The sequence below is a fragment of the Podarcis pityusensis genome (genome assembly GCF_964106645.2).
Source record: "Podarcis pityusensis genome assembly, chromosome: 1".
NCBI classification, from domain to species: domain Eukaryota; kingdom Metazoa; phylum Chordata; class Lepidosauria; order Squamata; family Lacertidae; genus Podarcis; species Podarcis pityusensis.
The window spans coordinates 49,922,438-49,945,834 of NC_138028.1; the positions used below are offsets into that span (position 1 = coordinate 49,922,438).

At 43.8% G+C, this 23,397-nt stretch overlaps 2 protein-coding genes across 3 annotated transcripts; both read left to right on the plus strand.

Moving 5' to 3' along the window:
• Positions 1-980: 980 nt before the first annotated feature.
• Positions 981-12,296, plus strand: RAPSN (receptor associated protein of the synapse; the record flags this gene model as incomplete). Of its 2 annotated transcripts, none has more annotated exons than XM_081021246.1 (8): positions 981-1,196; positions 5,393-5,767; positions 7,263-7,421; positions 7,887-7,985; positions 8,252-8,374; positions 9,437-9,490; positions 10,446-10,645; positions 11,847-12,296. In XM_081021246.1, the coding sequence occupies 8 exons, from the start codon at positions 981-983 to the stop codon at positions 11,917-11,919; spliced, it is 1,299 nt and encodes a 432-aa protein (XP_080877372.1). In that variant the 3' UTR covers positions 11,920-12,296. The 2 variants fall into 2 exon arrangements, with proteins under 2 accessions (XP_080877372.1, XP_080877371.1); XM_081021245.1 differs by having other exon boundaries at positions 5,429-5,767.
• A 3,484-nt stretch (positions 12,297-15,780) lies between these two features.
• On the plus strand, positions 15,781-23,235 carry PSMC3 (proteasome 26S subunit, ATPase 3). Its single transcript, XM_081021234.1, has 12 exons — positions 15,781-16,094; positions 16,291-16,371; positions 16,961-17,086; positions 17,789-17,893; positions 18,361-18,423; positions 19,561-19,698; positions 19,906-20,049; positions 20,331-20,479; positions 21,689-21,785; positions 21,939-22,084; positions 22,630-22,711; positions 22,879-23,235. The coding sequence occupies exons 1-12, from the start codon at positions 16,068-16,070 to the stop codon at positions 22,987-22,989; spliced, it is 1,269 nt and encodes a 422-aa protein (XP_080877360.1). The 5' UTR covers positions 15,781-16,067; the 3' UTR covers positions 22,990-23,235.
• Positions 23,236-23,397: the final 162 nt, after the last annotated feature.

The following is a 23,397-nucleotide window of genomic DNA, read 5'->3' on the forward strand; positions in this document are numbered from 1 at the left end:
GGATTGGTTCCAAGTTCCCTAAGCTCAGCTTTACACTTGCATGAAAAAGGTCCCAGTTAAGTTCATAGCTGGCAAATAATGTTTCAGAGCCACTTCAAATGTTGCACTTTAAAATGTACATCTAAGATAAAGTGTGTTCCTAAATATTAAGAGGATGAGTGCCACAAATACACATAGCAGAGACATTCACTCATTAGGGAGCTGTTACTGTCAACAGCCCTCTGAGGAATGTATGTTATGCGGCAATTTGAGGTTTGCTGCTGTTTAATGTGCGAAATGATCCTCGGTGTTAAATCCTTCTGCATTTAATACTCAGGTTTCCAAGATGTGCCTTAAAGAAGGCAGCGTTCTTGGCCATTGCGCTTAACAAGCACCACGCATCTCATCTCACGGTTAGGCTACTCATAAACCCTTAGTGCTCTTAGAGTCTATTTAATGCTAGAATGGAAATGGATGAAAGCCTTAATTTGCTAGACCACAGCAGCAAAGGATGCCTTCTCTGGTATATTTATAAAAGCAACGTAGAGGGAAGGACAGCGGCTGCCTCTGGCTTGCTTTCTGACCTTGGGAGTTACCAAGACTGGCATTCCTGTGAAGTCATGTGACCAGGATTGGCGGGCACAGCTGTCACCAATGGAGGGGAGGGGCACAGGAGTGGCCATTCCGATTGAATTTCACTCCAGCCACTTGAGATTTTTCTCTTCTTTTCTTGCAGTGGGTTTTTTTTGTCTTCCGCCTCTTTTGTTCATTGATTTGGGTTTTAGAAAGTTCTAGCAGGAGAGCAGCATCCAAGATGCTAGCCTAGAATATTAGGATGGTTGCCCTAAGACCTTGGTGGCCACATTTGCCATCTCCTGCTGACATTCCTTCATCTGAATCGTCCGAGGTTCCTGTGGTCCAGAGCTTCCGAATGGTAAAATCTGCCTTCCAGTTTTAGCACCAACTTTCACGGTGTGTCTGCTGTCCTGGCAGGTTAGTATATGACGCTCTTGAGCACAAAGGAGATGGGTCAGGACCAGACAAAGCAGCAGATAGAAAAAGGACTCCAACTTTACCAGTCCAACCAGACAGAAAAGGCCCTGCAAGTTTGGTTGAAGGTTTTGGAAAAGAGCACGGATGCTGCTGGCAGGTTTCGAGTCCTGGGTTGCCTCATCACCGCTCACTCAGAGATGGGCAGGTACAAAGACATGCTAAAGGTAAAGCAGATTTCACGCTGAATGCCTGCTCTTTTCTCTCACTAAAACGGGGATGGGAGCTGTCGTGGGCAAGCAGGCTTTGGGGAGCAGTTCAGCAGACAAACTGCAAATACAGTGAGCCTGGATTTGGTAGAATTGCTCTTGGAAGGTCCTGTAAATTGCTTAGATTTGTAAATTGCCATCCTGCATCTCTGCTCCCAGTTCTCCATCCCCAGAAATTCTTAGATTGTCGATCTTTGATGTTTAATTCCCAGGAACGTAATTGTGCTAGCCAAAGCATGTTGTGTTATTGTAGCAGATTGTTCAGTTTTGCAAAGCATTATTTGCGTGTGAAAGTGTGCATAACTGTTCAGGAGGCAATGCCCTGAGGCTATCCTTTGATTTCAGTGACTCATCTGTCATATTATGCAATCTTCAGAAGAAGGGGGTTATACAAATTAAATAAATCAGCAACAATAGCCAGACACTCCTTTCTTGTTACCATTTTACTAGCATTTATGCTCTGATGCCAGTAAGGCAGTGACTCCCCAATGGTGCTTCATCAGGGTTGCCATAACTTCCCCTAAATGTTCAAAGCACCCTGCATACCTTCTTGTGATGACCTAACCAGGGGGTGAGAGGTAAACAAAAGATGAGCCCTTATAGATCAGACCAAAGAGCTATCTAGTCCAGCATCCGCTTTCCCACAGTGGCCAACTAGATGCTCCTGTTGTTGTTCCCCAGCAATTGGTATTCGGAGACGTGCTGCCTCTGATGCTAGAGGGAAGCTATACAACCATCGTGGCTAGTAACCACTGGGTTGTAAGTGCTTTCCAAAAGGCCATCCAATGAGACGAGACTGGAATTCAGATCTTCCAGAATCTGTTCTTATTGGCCACTACATGACACTAGTTCTTTTGAAGGCAGGGGTGGTGAATCTGTGAGCCCTCCATATCTCATCAGCCCCAGCCAGTGTAGCTGATGTGTGGAGGCTGTAGTTCAGTGGCAGGGAACATCTAGCCCCCAGGCCTCCCCCTTTGGCCTGTGGGGCAGTTTCAGCCAAGCCACAGCCACTTGCCCTGCACTTATGTCTTTTATGACTACAGTGTAGTTCAGCAACATTTGGAGGGCCAAAGGTTAAGTCACCCTTATTTTAAGGCAATTGTAGGAAAAGTGCAGTGTAGACAGTTGTGGGAGGATTATCTGTATATCGTGGGTTGGGTGCTGGCCAGTGTACCTTCAACAGAGACTCAGCTCCACTAGTGGTCCCTTCAGTAAAATACTTGGGAACCTAAGTTCTTGCTAGTGCAGCAAGAACTAGTAGCATTTGCAAGCGTTTTATTTGAGAGTTGACAGAGCCCCAAGACCAAGTGATAGCCACACAAGAGATTCTATAGAACCTAACACTAAAGTCTGAAATATGGGCAGGTGGATACAGCCCTGCCCCATAGAGCTCACAGTCCAAATAGGTATGTACACAAACTTAAAAGAGGGGCTGCAGAAGAACAACCCAACAGTTGTTTAATGTCATTTCCTCGGTTTGGTGTTTCGTGTTTAATCTTGTTACATCTTCCACAAAGCCAAGTGCATTAATCTCTGTGCAGGCCTCTGAGTGATGCAATCCATCTTGAAGAGCTCACAGCCAGGTGCTTCTTAGGTAAGAACAGATGCATTGGATGAGGAGGTGCTTAATGATGCTCAAACCCATACACAGTGGCCAGGAGCATTCCAGTTTGCAAAGGAGGGCTTTTCTTATATTCTTAAGTGTTCTGGGAGGGCATTCCAGGACAGCAAGGGGGAAAGGGGGAAGGCATTGCAAGGAGCAGGCACCCTTTGGATGGCTGAGGGTTATAGGAATGGATGAGTGAAGGTCACAAGAAGGTACATGTTGGGAGATCAATGCAGAGGGATAGGCAGGAGCAAGGCGATGGAGGCTTTGCAGATAAATGGAGAGCAGGAGAGGTTCCAAATATTGACAGGAGCTTTTAAAGGTTTAAAGTCAGGGTTTCCCAAATTTGGGTCTCTAGCTGTTGTTGGACTACTACAACTTCCATCATCCCTAGCTAGCAAGACTAGTGGTCAGGAATGATGGAGCCGCAAGTTTGGGAAATACAGGTTTAAACCATAGAAAAACAAATGAGACAGCAGGCCTGAAATGACGCAGTAGAATCCAATGTTGTGTAAGCAGGCTTGCACTTGAGCAAGGAGACTTCCCTTCCCTCCAATCTCCCCACCCCCGTTATACTCCCAAAATCTGCTCTGGAGGGTCTACCAAACTCTTTAGAGCAGATTCTGAAGGTGAGAAGAGCGAGGAAGGTGAAGTCTAGTTGTATGAGTGCATGAGTTCAGTACACACAAACATGCATGGACAGCATTGTGAAACATTTAATTTAGCTAAGATGACTTCATCTCTAACGTGTGCTTCATCAAGATGCTGGAAATGATACAGATACCTTGCCTTGAATACTTCAGAGTCTAAATTAAGAGACCTGGACCTAAGTTTGGAGAACCTTCTGGAATAAACAATTTATAAATGGAAAGCCTTGCCAAGCACTTCTGTTCATCAAGATGGCGCTTAATTCTTTGCCTCAAATCTAGCATGGGAGCTGGTTTTAATTAGCTGGGAAAGGACATAGTTGCACCTGTTTAACACTAAAGGAGAGACCACAGGCAAAAGTTCTGGATGGCAAAAGCTATGTGAGTTGAAGAGGGACTGGTCTAGGGTGCAATTCCAGGGATCAGCATCCTGGCTACAATTAATCCCTTTCTTAATGATACACAGAAGGGAAGCAAGTTAATGGAAAGGGTTGTTAGGACTGCTTTACCCAGGACACACTTTTCTGCATGGAAGGGAAGCAGCCCGTGGTAAGGAGACGCAGCAGAGAGAGAGAGAAAGAAAGAGTCAAGTAGTTTGTTTTACTTAATTATATTGCATTTGGGTTTAGACCAGCTTAATTTAAAAAATCAAGGCAGCAATATCCTACCATTTCTGACTCACTTGTTTCTTATACAAACAAGAAAGCCCTTTCTTTGCCCAGCGTGCTTCCAGATTACCTGCTTATTGAGCATTCATCCTGATTTCTTTGCAAAGGAGATGAGGCCATGTTGGCTATTTAATGAGCATTCTTTCTTCTTTGCTTGTGGGGAGGTTAGATGTTACTGCATCCCATGTTTCTCGTCACTTTTCTTGCCGCAAAAAGTCCAACCTTTTGGGGAAGCACCTTTGTTTCACCAGATCTCTAAATCAGCTTTAGTTATACCACTGAATTTGCTGGTAGCACCCTCTGCCCTCTTAGCTTCCCCACATGTAACAGTTTTCTTAGGCAATTGGCCCTTTATTCCTGCTAACCTCCACGCAAATAACAGGGTTAAACCAGAAAGCAGACAGAGTAGCCATGAAAACGATTAGTTTTACGAGCCAAAAAGCAGCAGACTGCAGTGCAATGGGAAGACTGAGCCAGGGAGGCATGAGAGTGATCGGATATCACAGTGTTTAGTGTTTGAGAGCGGGACCTGCACAGCTATTTAATTATTTAAGGAAATTAGTTTAGTTGAAGCTGTTTAATATTTAATGTAGTTGAAAATAAGCCAAAACAAATTATTTAGGGAGCAATTCAGTCCATTCTCATACTGCTGCCATCTTTCTGAAAATGCCAGAACTGAAATATAACAAGACAGGGTACGACATGGGTAAGGAATCTTGAATTTTACTGAAAGATATCTTTCCTGAAGTTCCCTCACACAGAAACTCTGGTAAGGATAATTGAGTAGGAAGAAAACTGACCTTAACCAGCAATAGACTGAACGGAATCATTGGAGTTTACAGTAGTATAGCTGTGAAGAATGGGGATTAATTACGATGCCCATTGAGATTCATAAAATGATAGAATCATAGAGCTGGAATATTCCCCCTGCAATGCAGGAATCTCAACTAAAGCATCCATGACAGATGGCCATCCAAGCTCTGCTTAAAAACTTCCAATGAAGGAGGTTTAAATTCCTCCCTCTCTCACCTTCTGTCTCCTCCTGTGACCATTGGCAGCTCCTCCTTATACCCACATTTGAGGCTTCTTTGACATGAAGGTCTCTTGTATCTGCTTAAAGCTCCACCTCTGGCCTTAATTCACCCAGTGTATCATACCTCTGTATTCTTAACTCCAAGCTCCTCAGTGCATCTTGCACCTGAATGCATCACGGTATCTTCTCTAGCAACAGAGATGATGTTCCTTAAATGTTCTGTTCTCTGCTGGAAGTTTGCAGTTGTGCAGATAGACACAGCCCGGGAGCTGGAGGATCCGGACTACCTTACAGAGAGCTACCTGAATCTGGCTCGGAGCAATGAGAAGCTCTGTGAATTCCAAAAAACCATCTCCTACTGCAAGACCTGCCTGAACATGCAAGGCACCACAGTGAGCCTGCAGCTCAATGGCCAAGTCAGCCTCAGCATGGGCAATGCCTACCTCGGCCTCAGCATTTTCCAGAAGGCTCTGGAGTGTTTTGAGAAAGCCCTGCGCTATGCCCACAACAATGACGACAAGATGCTGGAGTGCCGCGTCTGCTGCAGCTTAGGGAATTTCTACACACACCTCAAGGTGGGTACTGCTCAGGCAGGAGGTGGAGAGGGACTGCAGTTAAGAGGTTGAACAATATGACAGGAGCAGAAGGAATTTGAGGCATGTGGACAAATGTCCGTGGGCCTGTCCAGACTGTGGTTTGGTCATGTAATGTGCAGGATGAGGTCAGGAAAGTATCCTGGTGACAGGCAGATACCTTTGCCCCCTCTTAGGCTGCCCCACAATGAGTGTGGGGAGCCATCAATAACAGGAGGAGCGGGGCACTGAATGCCTAGTTAGCAGAGGTGGCAGTGCCAAGTTGGCAGTCCTTAAAGAAGGGCTTGACTTTGAGGCTGCTCCATATATTACAGTTTTGGTATAGGAAGCCTGCAAATTACGTAGGGGTTACATTCCAGCAATCATGTCTAAACCAAAATCAAAACACATTGGGTGCAGTGGCGGGTGGGATTGCCAAAGTCTTTTCCCCCTGGACAGCTGCCCCCTTTCCTTCCCCCTTTTATTTATTTATTTGCCAAGCAAGTAAAGCTGATTGTGCACAAGGAAAATGTGCTTAAGGGGGACCGTAACATTTATAACAACTTACTTATGCCACCATTTTCAAAGTATTATAACTGCAGTTATAGCACCTTTTGGTTATGTGGTTGTGTCTGATCAGTTGCCTCAGAATTTTCTGAGAAAGTGAATGCAGTGCCCATTAACATGGACAATGTTTTATCAAATAACTCAATAAACAACTCCCTCACTTGTGTGAATGAATCCCAAACTACTAGTACTTTTCTTCTAGAAAAAAGGTACTCACCATAAAGTTGTTGGAGTAAGTGCCACACTTTTAATAAGTGCTTTTCTTCTAGGGAAAAAAGGGTGCTGGTACTGCGTACCTTTGAGCACCCCCAGGGGAAAAAAGCACTGCTAGTACCAGTGTTTTCCATTGGAGAGGGTTTGGCAGGTTTCCCTCCTAATGCTTTACATTTCTGAGAAGGAAATTCTCCCAATTCTGGGGGAAACAAGCATATTCATATTTTGGGGCAATAGCCCCCCTGACCCTGGGTGTAACCTTGGCAACGCTTGTTTTTAATGCATTCTCCCTTTAAATTTGGGGATTTGTAAAAGACTCAAACCCTTTCCCCAAATTGCTGTTCACTAAAATCTGTACTGCTGTTCACTAAAATGAGATGCAAGCCCCTTTGAAGAGCAACAGCAATGTGCAGAGTAGGTGGGTTTCCCTACGTTACAGCAAATAGGTGAGTTTGTAAATCTGCTAAGTTTTATCTTCTAATTAATGAGAGGTTGTGGAATTAAGAGATTGATCAGAAATAGGCATGTCTGCTGTACATACCATACAATGCATGCACCTTATAGCCTGGCTGATTAGGGACTGGGTTTCCGCCTGCTTGCAGAACTGGAGACAGGTGCTCCCATTATTACCTTGACAGGCTCTTTGCATGAGTCTTAAGGGTCTCATGCTTCTCTCCCGCCCACCTCTGTCCCTGCTTTTGTCTCGTATCTTTTTAAGGACTATGAGAAAGCCCTGTTCTTTCCATGCAAGGCTGCGGAGCTGGTGAATGATTATGGAAAGGGCTGGAGTCTAAAGTACCGAGCGATGAGTCAGTACTACATGGCTGTGGCCTATCGGAAGTTGGGGCGCTTGGCCGACGCAATGGAATGTTGTGAGGTACAAGGTGGCGAGGCGCTAAAAAAAGAGAATGAGAGGTCTCTGCAGGTCAGCAAGGGATGGACCGTAATTCTGTGGCAACAGACCTGCTTTGTGAGCAGTTCACTCCCTGACATCTCAAGTTAAAAGGTCAAATAGACCCTAGAGAGATTCTGCCAATCAGAGTGGACAGTATTGAGCTAGATAGAGAAATAGAAGGTCTGACATAGTGCAAAGTATATTCCCACATAGATAAAGGCATCTATTGCAATATATGCCCTGTAGCTCATACAAGTATACTCCTGCTTTCTCTTATTGCCAGCAGATAACATGGGTGAGCGCTCTCCAGTGCAAGTGGGGCACAAGACCAATACACAATATACAAACACCCTCACCCCCAAGTAGATGCAAAATTCTTAGAGAAAACTGGATCTATGGTGTGGTTGAAAAGGTTTAAATTCTGATTCTGTGACATTTTCTTGCTAGGAGTCAATGAAGATTGCCCTTCAGCATGGAGATCGTCCTTTGCAGGCACAATGCCTGCTTTGCTTTGCTGATATCCACCGCAGCCGTGCAGATATACAGGTATGCAGGCCTGTGCGGAGTGGGGTGGGGGGCAGCCAGGTACACTTGCCCAGGACTAAGCCAGCTGGGGTGCCTTGCCAGAGACCCACTGCTTTTTTGTTTGAGTTTATGACTTTATTCTAACAAGACTCCTGTCCTGGGCCTCAGACAAGCTCTGCATACTCCTGCAGGTATGAAACACCCCTTCCGTCCTATGAAACAGGCAACAGCAGTCTGGAGATTAAGTTATAAGGCTTGGAGAGTGATTGACCTCTCTTATACCGCAGACAGCATTCCCCCGTTACGATTCCTCAATGAGCATCATGACCGAGATTGGAAACCGTCTGGGACAGATCCAGGTGCTGGTGGGCGTGGCCAAGTGCTGGGTGATTCAGAAGGAACTGGACAAGGTCAGTGATAAGCTAAACTGAAAAGCTGAATAGATGACACTTGATTCCCCTTCGATCTCTTCCCCTTCCCTCTTCCCCTAAATCCCAACAACTTGGCCCTCGCAGTTACCACCTTAAATATTCTTAGTACTGGTAAGGCTAGCCTGTACCAATCCAAGGCTAGCCTGTTCCTGTGGCCTGATTTTTATTACATGAGCTAAGAAGTAGCCTAAGACACCAATGTAGCAAACGGGAAGCAGGGGGGGATTGATGCTTATCACCATGGCACTTTATTTCTTCAGTTCTATGCTCATTTTACAGAAAACTGTAACATCCAGTTCCAACCAAAGATCCTTGGTTGTGGCTGGGGAAATTCAAAAGTACATAATAAGGGGAATCTGGAGATAACCGTGAAACATTAAGATTACCTGTTCCCATAATAGATACAGTACGGTGGTTTTTCTTTCAGGGTTAGTGAGCATGAAGAGACAGAGACAGTGCCTTCCTGCTCAGATATGTTCACGGACCATTCACAGAGAGTATGACTAAGGATTCCTTCATGGCAGGGGTAGATGGGAAATCTGCAGCTATCCAACGTGGGAGGCAGCAGTTACAAGTTACCAGTTTCTGCAGCCACCGTGGGCGCTGTGATTCTCCAGCGGTTTGAGTTTGCCCCTAGAGACGCACTCCATTGTCCCTCGAGACAGATAGATGCCAACAGCGATAATCAGATGTGGCAAGCAGGACCATGTAGCTGCACCATAGATTTCCACAAAAGGCCTTACCAAATTGACCATCTTAGTTTCTGTTCCTTCCCTAATAATCTCTAGGGTGGAACTAGGCTTTCTCACTGCCATTGCACGGTTGAGTTGAAGTTTTCAGTGAGCTATCCAACATGAGTAGATATAGGAGAAATGCACACAATAGATTGTAATAATTTTTTTTTAAAAAATCAATCTAAAGCCATAGCCTTTTCACCTGAGGTGTGTTTCGGCATGCAACATGAAAGCTGCAGAAAATGGATTTATTTCTGTCTCGTCTACAGTAATATGCAGCATAGTGATCTTGTTTTATTTCCCACAGGCACTAGAAAGTATCGAGAAGGCTTATGAGGTGGCAGAGGGACTAGGAAACAAGGTAAGTCCTCTCATTGCCAATTTCTTGTGACAATTATGAGGTAATCTGCTCTATTTATTTAAAATATTTGAGTTGTGTCCATCTAAGTCATATTCTGAGGAGACTCGCTGAAATCAGTGACCATTGACTTTGATGGGTCTACTCTAAATAAGAAAGGATATAAAAAGTTGAATCCAGCTTTCTGCTTAACAGGCCTCCAAGGCAGCTCCCAAGCGAAAATGAATGCACAATACCACCTTAAGAAGACACTTTTAAAAGGCAGTGGTGACTGATGAAAGCCCTGGCACTGATGGAAAACTATAGACTTGTAATTGGTTAACAGTCAATTCCTTTCACCAGGGTACTTTTGAGGGAGCAGGGATAGGAATTCCTAACAGAAACTGCAACACCTCACCAAAATACAATTCCCAGGATTCTTCAGGAGAACACTTTAGTGTAAATTGATAATATAAGCTGCGCCCTTGGTGGAGGCAGGCCATCTTAACAGAAAGGGAAGAAAAGAGCTATTCCCAGCTTTTTATAACTTTCAGGAAAATGGAGTTAGCATGGTAGCTACTACACTGAGGTGAAAAAACCTCTCTCATTTTACAGATGGTTTAGGAGAGGCAATCATTGTAAATGTCCATAAACTTCATTGGGTCTCCTCTGAGTATGGTTAATGTGGGAAATTGTCCACTGAACCTGAAAAGAGGGACATTTTCATCAAGCTTGATTAATATGTATGTTGTAAGATTTTCACCTTACAAAAACAAGAGTTCTAGGTGAGAGAAAACTAACCTGGCAGATGGTAGAGGACAAGGAGGAGCACAAGGGGAGACACAGGAGGTGATAAATGTGTCAGAAAGTTGTAAAAGAGAAAGTTTTATTGCTGATTAAGGATTGAAATGGTTGGATCCGCAGAAAGCCAGTCTAGTCCTCTGTGATGCCCTTTCCGTCTTTCCCCATCTCCGCACAGCTTGGCTTGCTGAAGGTTCACTGCCTGTGTGAAGGCATCTACCGCACAAAGGGGCAGCAGCGGGAGCTTCGCAACCATGTGGTGAAGTTTCACGAATGTGTGGAAGAAATGGAGCTTTACTGTGGCATGTGTGGCGAATCTATTGGAGACAAGAACCACCAGCTCCAAGCTTTGCCCTGCTCCCATGTCTTCCATATAAAGTAAGTAACAGAAAGGGATGCATCAGATCATAAGTGATAGAGCTGAATTGACTGGGGGATGTTGGTGAGTGAATGAATTCTTTATTAACTAATGAAGGTCTGCTGTTAATGACACAACTCTTGTTTTGTAGTGAAGTTGGTAGGGAGGCATATTGAAGTTTATGAGCCAGTAGGAACTAGGTCATATTGCGCCACAAACTAGTTGCAAAATGTGGAGAATGGGAAATGGAAGAAAGGATGGATTGTGCTTGATGTCTACTCCAAAATGAGCAAATAGAATAATAAAATCAGGAAGTAATTGAAGGTTATCTATTCCAAAATGTTGTCCAAATTTAGCATATGCTGTGCATTAAAAAAGGAGTTGAATGGGTAATCTGTTGCTGGGAGTTACTAAATGCTGCCTTACATGGTGGGAAATGCAACAGGCAAGTGGGTAGAGCGAGTGAATGGAGCAACTCCATGCTTTGCAGAAGCATGGAATGAAACTAGGGGAGTTCAGGAGTGGTTTGGAAGTCTGATTGTAAACAAAGAGGTCCTGGAGTCCAGCATCAAAAAGAAACAGCAAATGACCTCATGGATGAGAAATCTTGGCATCCTTAATCTGGCAAGGCTAACTTTAGCATGTAGTAAATAGCAGATCAAATATTAACAAACAAAAAAGAGAATGTGAACAGGTTGATAGCATAGCCATGACTAATGGTTAATGTGGGTGGATACAACCCACAAATTGCAGCAAATGTGTTGCTTAGTTTTCTTCAATGAAAAAGAAAGCATCCCTGTAACAGATTTGGAAAACAGGGAGTGACTAAGTTATACTCTGAGTAGATGCAATGAGATCAGTGGGATTATGTCCTTTAATTTCAATGAGTCTACTCTGAATATTGATTTGTGTGACAGTGTTTTTTTAATGGTACCATTATGTGCCTTATTCCTGTATCTTAAATACTGTACTGAGATAGCTCAGTTGGTAGACCGTGAGACTCTTATTCTCAGGGTTGTGGGTTTGAGCCCCATGCTGGGCTAAAGATTCCTGCATTGCAGAGAGGGTTGAACTAGATGGTGCTTGTGGTTCTTTCCAATGATTCAATTATGAATATAGGTAATCAGTAATTATCAGGTCCTATTCCTCCCTAAGGACTGGTTATTTAAGTTAGGACCTCCTCTACACTCCAGCTTAAGGTGTGTTTCTTTTTCACTGCAGGTGCCTTCAGACCAATGGGACACGTGGTTGCCCCAATTGCCGACGCTCATCTGTTAAACCAGGATTTGTGTGATCCATGATTTAGGAGAGCTCAATCGATAAGTGTCAAATAGCTGGAACATTTTAGGCTTATGGTATGGAGATGGGGAACCAATGGGTAGGAAGAGGGTCTCCTGCAGACTGGATGCAACATGTGGACCTAGTTCTCTGCTCCCTGATGTTCCACACATCTGAGTTGTGGATGTCTACCTGGAGTTTTCTGACTTCTCTTTCCTCAAAACCAGTTATCTCAACCAATATGTCACCTCTGTTCTTTGAAAGGAGTTGGTTAGCATGTCTTCCTACGATCCCAGTCCTCTCATTCTCATGTTCTGCTGCTTCTGGTAGTTTCTACCAGGTCCAGTTCTGACACTCATACCACACACCTTGTTTTTATTCATTCCTTGTGGGGGGAAAAATTATCATCACAACACACTGTACTTGGATGATGTAGCTATGGAGAGGTACCAGCCATTTCCCAAGTACCGCTATAAGTTACTTCCTCGTGGCATGTATCGGATGCCTAGCAGCAGTTCCCTGTATATACTTTGGGAAATTAATATGATATCCGTAATATAAAATAGGATCCTTTGATGAGCTCACCTGACTTATCAAATTCAAGCTTCTTTTGCCTTTGAATGTTCAGCTCTGTGACGTCTCCACCTGTCTTTCAGCAATGTGTTTGTGTCTGCCACAGTGTGCTTGGGATTCTGCCCAGAGTATTGGATTTATTTGGCTTGAGAGCCGCTCTATTCTGCTCCTGCAGAAAATCTAATTGCTGCATGGACTACAAAGGGAAAGCCTCTTGGGCCAGGGTGGGGAAAGGTGCTTGTTGGGGGGATGTTTCTTTTGTTTTATTCGTTTGCTATAGTATTGTGATGTTACACAAGCAGAAGCAGTTACCTGTCTGCAATTATGTTGTCTTCAGTATATTTATACATTTGGTAAAACTATTTATACTGGAATCAATAAAGTTGTATCAACCAACGACTCAGTATTTTCAAATTACCTTGACACAGTTGTCTCTCCCACCACCACCGCCCACAAACATTAAAAGCAGTTTTTAACCGAGTAATGCATGCTGTAGTTAGCATCATTTTTTATTAATATACTGTTGCATTTTGTGTTCCTATCAAAACAACAACAACAACAAGAAAACCAGAATGTAGAGAGAAGGGAATGGCATCATTTTTAATGCAAGACCTATTTGAGGAGAAATGGAAAAGGCTTGTGAGCAACCCTAAGTGCAGATGTGTCCAGTTCTGGGCACCACAGTTCAAGAAGGACATTGACAAACTGGAACGTGTCCAGAGGAGGGCAACCAGAATGGTCAAAGGCCTGGAAACGATGCCTTATGAGGAACGGCTAAGAGAGCTGGGCATGTTTAGCCTGGAGAAGAGGAGGTTAAGGGGTGATATGATAGCCATGTTCAAATATATAAAAGGATGTCACATAGAGGAGGGAGAAAGGTTGTTTTCTGCTGCTCCAGAGAAGCGGACACGGAGCAATGGATCCAAACTACAAGAAAGAAGATTCCACCTAAACATTAGGAAGAACTTCCTGACAGTAAGAGCTGTTCGACAGTGGAATTTGCTGCCAAGGAGTGTGGTGGAGTCTCCTTCTTTGGAGGTCTTTAAGCAGAGGCTTGACAACCATATGTCAGGAGTGCTCTGATGGTGTTTCCTGCTTGGCAGGGGGTTGGACTCGATGGCCCTTGTGGTCTCTTCCAACTCTATGATTCTATGATTCTATGAATAAATCAGTATGTTTGTTAGGGTTTTTGTGGATTTCTTATGCTATGTGTGTGCAGAATCTTAGCAGATTTCACAAGAATTCTGCTTTTTCACTGCCAGCTGTCTTTGGTTTGATGGCAAGTTGACTTGGGAGATGGCTGGAGGAGGAGAGATTCTATTTTCTACAGATTACAGTTGACTTTGGGATCCCTTCTGTACAGTCCTACAGGAGTTTATAAACAGCAAAAGTTCTTACCAAAAGCACATTTTAAAGGCTACGACCCTCATCCCTAAGGCAGCATAGGAGTTGCATCATGAATGACGACTTGGACCCTGATCTATATGTAGCATGCTAGATTAAATGTACCTGTGTTTTATAGCTTTCCAGAAGACACATTTCACAAAGACTGCAATCCTAAGCACCTTTGTTGTGAGGTCCCACTGAACTCAGTGGGATTTACTTTTGAGAAAATATGCTTACAGTTGCATAGTATGTGAGGAATGGCATTGAGAACCTTCTTTCCCCCTAGTAAATGCAATGAAAGACTATTAAGCAACAAGCTTATAAGCAATAAGCAACAGGCTTATCAAGCAACTAGTGAAGACAGACACACTGGAAAGTCATTTCAGGTCTTTAGTTTATTTTTCTAGTTGTTTGTTATAATATAGCAGAAAAACCACAATTCAAGACCATTGTCTTCAATAGATCTGACTGCTTTTGGCTATCACAAATTGATAAGGCTGAAAATGAAACAGGTGAGAATGTGATGCATTAAATGCACAAGCTCTGTGATATGGAGCTTATTTAAGTGTTGAATATGGAGCTTATTTAAGTATTGAATAACTGAATTAATGTACTCATATTACACATCAATTCAAGTTGTTCCTAACATGTCAGCAGAGGCAGTTAAGCAGAGGTAGGTTTAAGACAGAGCGTTTGCATTTTGTAAGCGGTTTGCCACACAACTAAATAGGTAAAAGCTAGAGCAAGGTGTGCTTTTAAAAACCCTTCAATTTATACTGAATACTAAATTGAGGTTAAAGGTAGCAGCAAGGTACCAGGCTTTGCCAAGCTGTGCCCACTAGATGTAAAAACAAAAAACAACTTTCAGCAATGTTTTCAAACTTGCCTTATGTGAAAAAATGTGGTGTGTGTGTTTTTTTTATTAGGTTGTTCTGAAAGGGTTTCCTGTACAAGGAAGAGGGGACCTGTACAATGACATGTTAATGTTGCTATATTGCAAATAAGCAAGCTCAGGCTTTAGTAGGATTTATACCCTATCTTTCAATAAATTATCAGGGTGCTGGCTTACAATAAATGTTAGGGTTGTGGAGGGAGGAGAGCTGAGGCTGAGAGAGTGGCTTGCAACAATCTCCTAGCATGATGTCACCCATTATTAATAATCCATCCTGCCGATGTGATGATGGCATGCTGCGAGAGACAGTGGTTTATATGACAACCCTCTAATGAAGTCCACTTTTAGCATCCCCATATTGCAGACTGCGTGAGAATTTTAACCAAGTGTGGGTCACGATCTCCACCTATCTGATGGGGGACTGAGTGAGAACGACCTGGCAGCGGTCTTTGTTGTTGAATCATGACTCAGATCCCGGTCTCAACTGCTCTATTACACAGTAAAGACATTCTACGTAGATAACGGCGATGGCAAAGGAGAAGAGACGCTGTCAATTAACTGAGCACTTTAAAGGGAAAGTTCACAGTTAATTGACTGCCTGAATATTATTTCCCTAAAAGGCTTTAAAGCTAAGCTGGCCTCCGGACTCGTTCTTCCCCCGTCTCTCTCCTTCCCTGTTGCTGGCGCCCTGCCAGCAAACGGTATATAACAACCTCGTTTAATGAACTGGTTATGTCAACCACACGCTTAGGTGGGGACGAGGCAGCATACAGTTCAGAATAAAAAGCTTGCATCGGGTTGTTATAGCTAAGAAAAACCTAGCTGAGCTGTCCATTCCCTCGTTCACATAGGCGCAAAATAATACCAGGCGCATTTGTGCTTGTTTACCCGCAGTGTAAAACCGAAATCGAACTGAGGACTAGGGGAAGGGTGCTCCTCCTTAGGTTTTTATCTCTATGAAGCTAAGTCGTCCGAGGCTTCCGTCGCTGCCCCAAACTAAGATGGCAGCGGAAGCGCTCGAAGTTCTACTAAGGATCTAAGGAAAGACCATCACTCAGCGAATTTGAGCGCCTGGTCACATGACTCCAGTGTAGGGAAATCGCCTATTCCACCTGCTTCAGCAGATTCGACTGTCCCGGGTTTTCTCGCTAGGTTAAGGAAAAGGCAAGTGTGGTAACTCAGCTTTAAAGAGAGAGGGGGAACCTTGAGAGACGTCGGTCGCGACTGCAAGGAGAGTCATTATCGCTGCTCTCGCCAAGCGCGTCGAATCTGCTGCTTCGAAGGCGGAGCTTGGCTAGTGTGGCTAAAGAAAGATGGCGTCGGTCTGGGATGAAACGGAGGTGAGGAGATGGGGGGACGGACGGATGAGGGCGCGGGGGGCGAAAGGGGACTCCGTGGTCTCGGTACTGTTCGGCGGCAGAAGTTCCCCCGGTCGGGCCGCCCCGCGGCTTCCGCGGAAGGGTCCTGGGTGGGTGAGGAGGGCCCGGGCCCGAAGAGACGCGCTGCTTCTGGCCATGACTCTGTGTTTCTGCCTAGGATGGGATCGGCGAGGAGGTCCTCAAGATGTCCACGGAAGAGATCGTGCAGAGGACCCGCCTGCTGGACAGCGAAATCAAGGTGAGGTTGCGCTGGGCTGGCAGAGCCGGTGGCTCCAGGTTGCCATTGTCCCTTTTCAGTCTTTTCTGTATAGTTCCTGTAACCGAGACACACACCCGGCTCGCCCTTCCCCTTAAGGCTGTTCTCGTCGCCTAGCATACCTGTTCTTCGGCCTGCCTTTCGAGGCAAAATGCCCAGTCACTTAAGTGTGACTTAAGTCCCGGCTGCACTGTACATTTAAAGCAGCATCATAGCGCTTTAAACAGACATGGCTTCCCCTGAAGAATCCTGGGAAGTGTAGTTAACAGTCCTGAGCATTGTTAGGCCATCCCTATTTCCCTCACGGAACTACAATTCAGAATGGTCTAACAGTAAATCTGTCTTCCCAGGGAGCTCTGAGAATTGTAGCTCTGTGAGAAGAATTAGCTGAGAGTTGTTAGGAGACTGTTCCGTTTTCTTCTACTGTGGCTAAATTATTTTTGCTGTTTCTTTTTTTCTCGGCAGATTTGTTTCCTTTTATTTTTTGTTTAGTTGTTCCTCTCTAGACTTGCATGAACATACGTACGTTGACCCTTGTTTTTTGAAGTAATGTCTTACTTGGAATTTACAGATCATGAAGAGTGAGGTGCTGAGAGTAACCCATGAGCTGCAAGCCATGAAAGATAAGATCAAAGAGAACAGTGAGAAGATAAAAGTAAACAAAACACTGCCATATCTTGTTTCCAATGTCATAGAGGTGAGTTTCTTATGCCAATAGTAAAATGGATGCTGCTAACAATGAATGTTTCTTATTTGTGCACATGAGACGATCCTTTGGTGCTTTAGAAGATGGCTTAAGATGGTAGTGCTAAACTGGTTCTGCAAAGAGAACAGGGATGGAGTCTGTGGAGAAAGCACTATAACAACTTGGCCTGTTAAAATATGTATGTTTGTTTTAAAACGCATTATTTCTAATGTTGTCATTGCTGCAGAGTCCCTTTCATAGTTTTCACTAGCTCAGTTTGATTTCTTGATGCAACTTCTTGGCTAAAGTGCTAAATAAATTTGTTAGGTAAACCCCACTGAAGACAATGGAACTTAACTTCCAAGTAAATATGAAGACAGTTGTCTCTCTCCCTGTGCTTTAATTTGCTAGTCAGAAAAATAGATAGTCATAAATGAATCAACTGCAAAGAGGACCTATATTTCTTGGCAAAGGCAGCAATCTGCAGTCTCCCTTTGCATTTCTAATGGGGACTACTTTTCATTTTAAAACTTAGGGTAAAATACTGAGACAACTTTTGGACACTGTTGTTGTTTAGTCGTTTAGTCGTGTCCGACTCTTCGTGACCCCATGGACCAGTGCTTCTTTCCATTGCTGTGTGTAATTGTCAGCCAGGATTATGATGTGATTAATTGTGGTATGCTTGCACTCCTGTTGGTCTCTTTCCACCTCTAGCTGCTAGATGTTGATCCCAATGACCAAGAGGAGGATGGAGCAAATATTGACCTTGATTCTCAAAGGAAGGGCAAGTGTGCTGTGATCAAGACCTCTACTCGTCAGGTGAGAACAGCTTGTTGAGAGTGCTGTCATTTATACACACAAATATGAAGCTACCTTACACCATTTTAACTGGAGGTGCAAGGGATTGAATCTGGGATTTTGTCCATGCAAAAAAGTATTATTGTGTTATTATTTATTAAATTTGTTAGTCACTTTATTTTGCTTAGAGCAACCCAAAGCAGCTTACAACCAACCAACCAAACGGATCCATTGAACCCATTGAAAATAGCTATTGAATTATGCCCCCCCCTCCACAAAACACTAAAGATCAGGGTATAACGTCCCAAGAAAAGCTTACCTGGCATATCTTTTAAACCTGTTTTATTTCAGCAGGCATTTTTAAGCTAGGGCTTTTTTTAGGTTTTAAGAGTGTATTTTAGATTTATTTGTTGTGCTGAGCATTTGGAGAACTGATGGCACCTAGGTCAAATCCAAATGTTAATACTTTGTTGCATTTTCTTCAACAGACTTATTTCCTGCCTGTCATTGGGTTGGTTGATGCTGAAAAACTGAAGCCTGGAGATCTTGTGGTGAGTAGTTTCTGCTCTGCGCAACCATAAGCAGCCATAAATACATACCTGGTTTGTTTTTCATGATATACTGTTGAGGGTAAAGGTAAAGGGACCCCTGACCATTAGGTCCAGTCGTGGCCGACTCTAGGGTTGCGGCGCTCATCTTGCTTTATTGGCTGAGGGAGCCGGCGTACAGCTTCCGGGTCATGTGGCCAGCATGACTAAGCCGCTTCTGGCGAACCAGAGCAGTGCATGGAAACGCCGTTTACCTTCCCGCCAGAGCAGTACCTATTTATCTACTTGCACTTTGACATGCTTTCGAACTGCTAGGTTGGCAGGAGCAGGGACCGAGCAATGGGAGCTCACCCCGTCGTGGGGATTCGAACCGCCGACCTTCTGATCGGCAAGTCCTAGGCTCTGTGGTTTAACTCACAGCGCTGGATAGTTTACCATAAATGAGGTATCCCTAATTGTCTTGAGAATTATTATGACATTTTAGTAAACTGCCACCCCAGGCAATATTTCTTAGCTGTTTGATTTAGTAGACTTCCCTTTTAATGCAGCTGAGGTATGTGTGAATGCTGTACAGCAGAGGTGGCTAACCCAGAAGTGGCCCTCCAAGAGTTTTTGTAGCGTATCAAGACCCCCACCTCCCCCCAAAAAGAGTATTCTGTTTAAAGAAATATTGGATACTTATGAACACTGAGATTCACTTCACAAAAGTACTGCTTGGTGTCTTATTACGGGGTTCTTGTTTACTCCTCTGATGCTGAATCTTGGTGCATACAAGAATTATTTTTCTTATGCCTCAGACTAGTGGTTATAACATGACTTATGATGACAAATATTCCTTTTCATGAATGTCTGTGGCTGTTCGCTTTTCGCAGTTTAGTAACTATTTTCTGCTTTAAAATAAAGACTAGTCTCTTGATTGATTTCAAAATGGAGTTCAAAATTAAACCAGTGCAACAGTGCTTGTTGGTTCATCTAATGCCCAGAAATCGTAGCTCTAATGTTTAATTGGCAGATTCTTGATGGATTTGCAACAATAACACAAGAGAATTTAAAAGGGGGGGAGGGGCAGAGAGCATGAACTGAGTATGAAGATGTTGGTTTTGGAGTAAAGAAGACTAATTCCTGAAATTATATCTGTAGGGAGTGAACAAGGACTCTTACCTGATTCTGGAGACCCTGCCCACAGAATATGACTCACGAGTCAAAGCTATGGAGGTGGACGAGAGGCCTACAGAGCAGTACAGTGATATTGGGGGACTGGATAAACAGATCCAAGAGGTGAGAACAAGAGGCTGTGGGCGGGGGTGGGGAGCAGTCTTTTAAGCTGTAAGCCTGCAAGCAGGGATTGTCTTGTTTTTAATATGCCTACAGCATTGGATACATTTTAGGTGTTTTTTAAATAATAAATAATACCTGTCCTGGAGTGTGGATTAATGGGCAGCATGGTCCATAGTAGGGATTAATCGTCTCTTTCTGTCTTGGCAGCTGGTAGAAGCTATTGTCTTGCCAATGAATCATAAAGAAAAATTTGAAAACCTGGGTATCCAGCCTCCTAAAGGGGTCCTCATGTATGGACCTCCAGGAACAGGAAAGACACTTTTAGCAAGAGCGTGTGCTGCACAGACAAAGGTAAGATTTGATGTTTATTTCCCAAAGTCCAGGAACTGTCTTAGTATTGGGTAGGGGTCTGTATGGTGATTCCACAGCAGTGTAGTCCATGCCCCAAATCCAAATCCTTTCATACTGCATTTGATTTGATGATTTTATTTCAATATTAGTTTTTTAAGTTGTTTTGCTTTATGGAAGTGCATACTGTTAGGATGCAAAATACTGTATTTGCCTGGGATACCACACTTGTGCAGAACCCACAAGCCTGCATATACTTTCCTTTTCTGCTACCCACTCTCTAGGCTACATTCTTGAAGCTGGCTGGCCCACAGCTGGTGCAGATGTTCATTGGAGATGGAGCCAAATTAGTGCGAGATGCCTTTGCATTAGCCAAGGAGAAAGCACCTTCTATCATCTTTATTGATGAACTTGATGCCATTGGCACAAAAAGGTAAGATCTTGGGACTGTATATGATCTGGAAATCATGCCAGGCTTCTTTGTGAAGCCAAATAAGACTGTAATGTGCAAGTATTGATAGGATCGTTCCTGATTTCTATAAGAATATATGTTAGATGAAAAGATGACTACTGAACTTTTGTGGTCCTAATTGAGATCCATGGTAGCTGTTGAAAAACCACCCTCCTTATAGGCTAGCACCTTTTACAGGCAACAGCAGATTTGCATGGGGTTTCAGTTCCTGACCCCTGTGTGCATCGGCGGAGCGTGCATAAGTCCATTTTGCCCCATCAGGCCCCCTTTTCCAGCCACTTCTAGGTTGCTGCATTCCTAGTCACACATCAATTGGTGGTTGCCTGTACATCAACTACAGCTGTTTTTGGACAGGAATAGTCTGGCCATAGTGATTCATACATTGCTATAATCAAGTCTTGAGGTTACCAATGTGCTCTGAATGGGGCTACCCTTGGGCCTGGTCTGGAAGCTCCAGCGGGGGCTAGACTGTTCATGGGGACAGACTTCCACCAGCACAGAAGTCTGGTGTTCAAAAGCTTGCATTGGCTGCCTGTAAACTACGAGGTCAAGCTCAAGGTTCTTGTATCAACCTACAAGGGCCTTAGCAACTTGGATCCAGGAGACCTCAAGAACTGCCTAGTATCTCTGTCCCATCAATGAAGTCTTTGGGGTAGTCACTGTTAGTGCTTCCCCATGGCTCAGATGCACAACTTGTATCCACCAGGAGCCATGTGTTTCGCATTTTGGGCCCAGTTTTGTGGAACTTCTTTCCATTTGAGGTCAGACAGGTCCCCTCCCTGTTGAACTTCCAGCACCTACTGATGATTGTTGTTACAGCAGGCATTTTAATTGAAGTCAGATGGAATTGTCCTAAATCATACCACTGTTTCCTATGTCAGCAGCATAGACCCAATCACCTATCTTCATTAGCCCATTGATATTGGCCCATTAACACTGGCACAATAACTAATCGTATGTTTACATGACACATGCAAAATCCATGCTTCTGAAGGTTCAAATGGTGGTTGTGCTACCAGACCATAGGGGAGTCATTTGCTTCACTGACTATGATGACATTGCAGTAACAATTAGATTTGGCTTATACTAAGATGGTGAACATGAATATAAGGTTTCTGCAAGGGATATGCTGTGTAACAAAAGTTGACTTTCTACCATGATTTCTTCCAGATTTGACAGTGAAAAGGCTGGTGATCGGGAAGTACAGAGGACCATGTTGGAATTGCTGAACCAGCTTGATGGATTCCAACCTAACACACAAGTCAAGGTAACTTTCCTTTGCTTGAGGGTACGAGGTGGGGGTGCTGCAAGCAGAGATTACAGAGTGGCTTTCGAAGCCATTTTGATGAGAAAGATGTTAATAGGTTCACCTGCATCTCAGAGCACTAAAATCACTGTTCCTGGGTTCTCTCTTATCCAGGTGATTGCTGCGACTAACCGTGTGGATATCCTAGACCCTGCTCTACTCCGCTCAGGGCGTCTGGATCGTAAGATTGAGTTTCCAATGCCCAATGAGGAGGCTAGAGCCAGGATTATGCAGATCCATTCACGCAAGATGAATGTCAGGTATTAAAAAGGAATGAAGCCAGCTTGTGGAAATGGCTGGGTTGCGGGCAATAGTACTCTTCCTTTATTCTCCAGGCCCTGTCATAAGTAAACTATAGAGTGTTCTTGTCTTGGATTCAGTAGGAGCACAGGTTATGCTGTTGGGCTTAAGAATCTTGACTTTCTCAGAGCTCAGTTCTGATCTTTATGGCTGTAAACACATGTTAGCGCTGGGTGGTACTTGCTGTAATCTCAGAAATCTAAGAGATAGCCAAGCAATATTTCCAGTGATCAAGTGGGGCTTTAGCACCCCTCATTGCTTCTTTTCTTTCCCTATGACTTGTCAAATCAGAATAATTAATTCAAATTTAAATACAGTAAGTGTGCTTAATTTTATACAGAGGGCAGGTTTTTTGCTTTTTGTGGTGCAGAAATTAATTTTTATCACTGAATATGCACAGCCCTAGCTTTGACGTTGAAGCATTCTCAGGAAGTTTTTATGTGTCCTTTCCAGTTGAGCTCTTTTTTCCTTTTTAATTTTTAAAACATAATTTATTTCTCTGCAGCCCTGATGTGAATTATGAAGAGCTGGCTCGTTGCACAGATGACTTCAATGGGGCACAGTGCAAGGCTGTGTGTGTGGAAGCGGTAAGTAGATCTACCCCACCCCACCCCCAATGCTGCTTCCTTTGAGAAACTGTCCTCAGCAGCTGATGCTGAACTGGGGAGAGTGCCTTCAACACAAAAGAGTGGCAATTTTCTGTGATGCATTATTAGGTTTTTTTTCTGAGCCATCCTTTTTCTCTTTGGATCAGGGGATGATTGCCTTACGGCATGGAGCTACAGAGCTTACCCATGAAGATTACATGGAAGGAATCTTGGAAGTCCAGGCCAAGAAGAAAGCTAATCTACAATATTATGCCTGATTCGTGCACCTGAAGCTAATTATTCAGGCTTTGGCTGAGAAACCAGGATCAAGAGTTGGATCTGGAACTTTCTTACTTTCTATTACCTGATGGGCTAAAATAAAGCATTTGCTTTGACTAAGGCAGCTGTTATGTTGCTACACCTTGAAGAAAAAGAATTACCTTCGTGGAATGGTACCCTTATGCATGTATGAGGCATATGTCTTCCTTTTAACCCCTTAAAAACACCAAAATTTGCACAAAGAACCCAAATTTGTCATTTGCTGTTTGTGTGATTGAATTCTTAAGCTTTTAAAAAATTACTCCTTCACCACAGCATTCCAGTTCCTGCTGATGTATGCTTACCCCCCCCCCCCTACAGAGCATTTAAACTGAAGGCACAAGTATACTAAAGTCCCCTAGAGGGTG

Bases quoted from the DNA above. Each gene is read 5' to 3' on its own strand.
- PSMC3 (XM_081021234.1), top strand. From the start codon at position 16,068: ATGGCGTCGGTCTGGGATGAAACGGAG. The intron at 16,372-16,960 runs GTGAGGTTGCGC...TGGAATTTACAG, and splicing joins TGCTGGACAGCGAAATCAAG to ATCATGAAGAGTGAGGTGCT. The intron at 22,085-22,629 runs GTATTAAAAAGG...ATTTCTCTGCAG, and splicing joins TCACGCAAGATGAATGTCAG to CCCTGATGTGAATTATGAAG.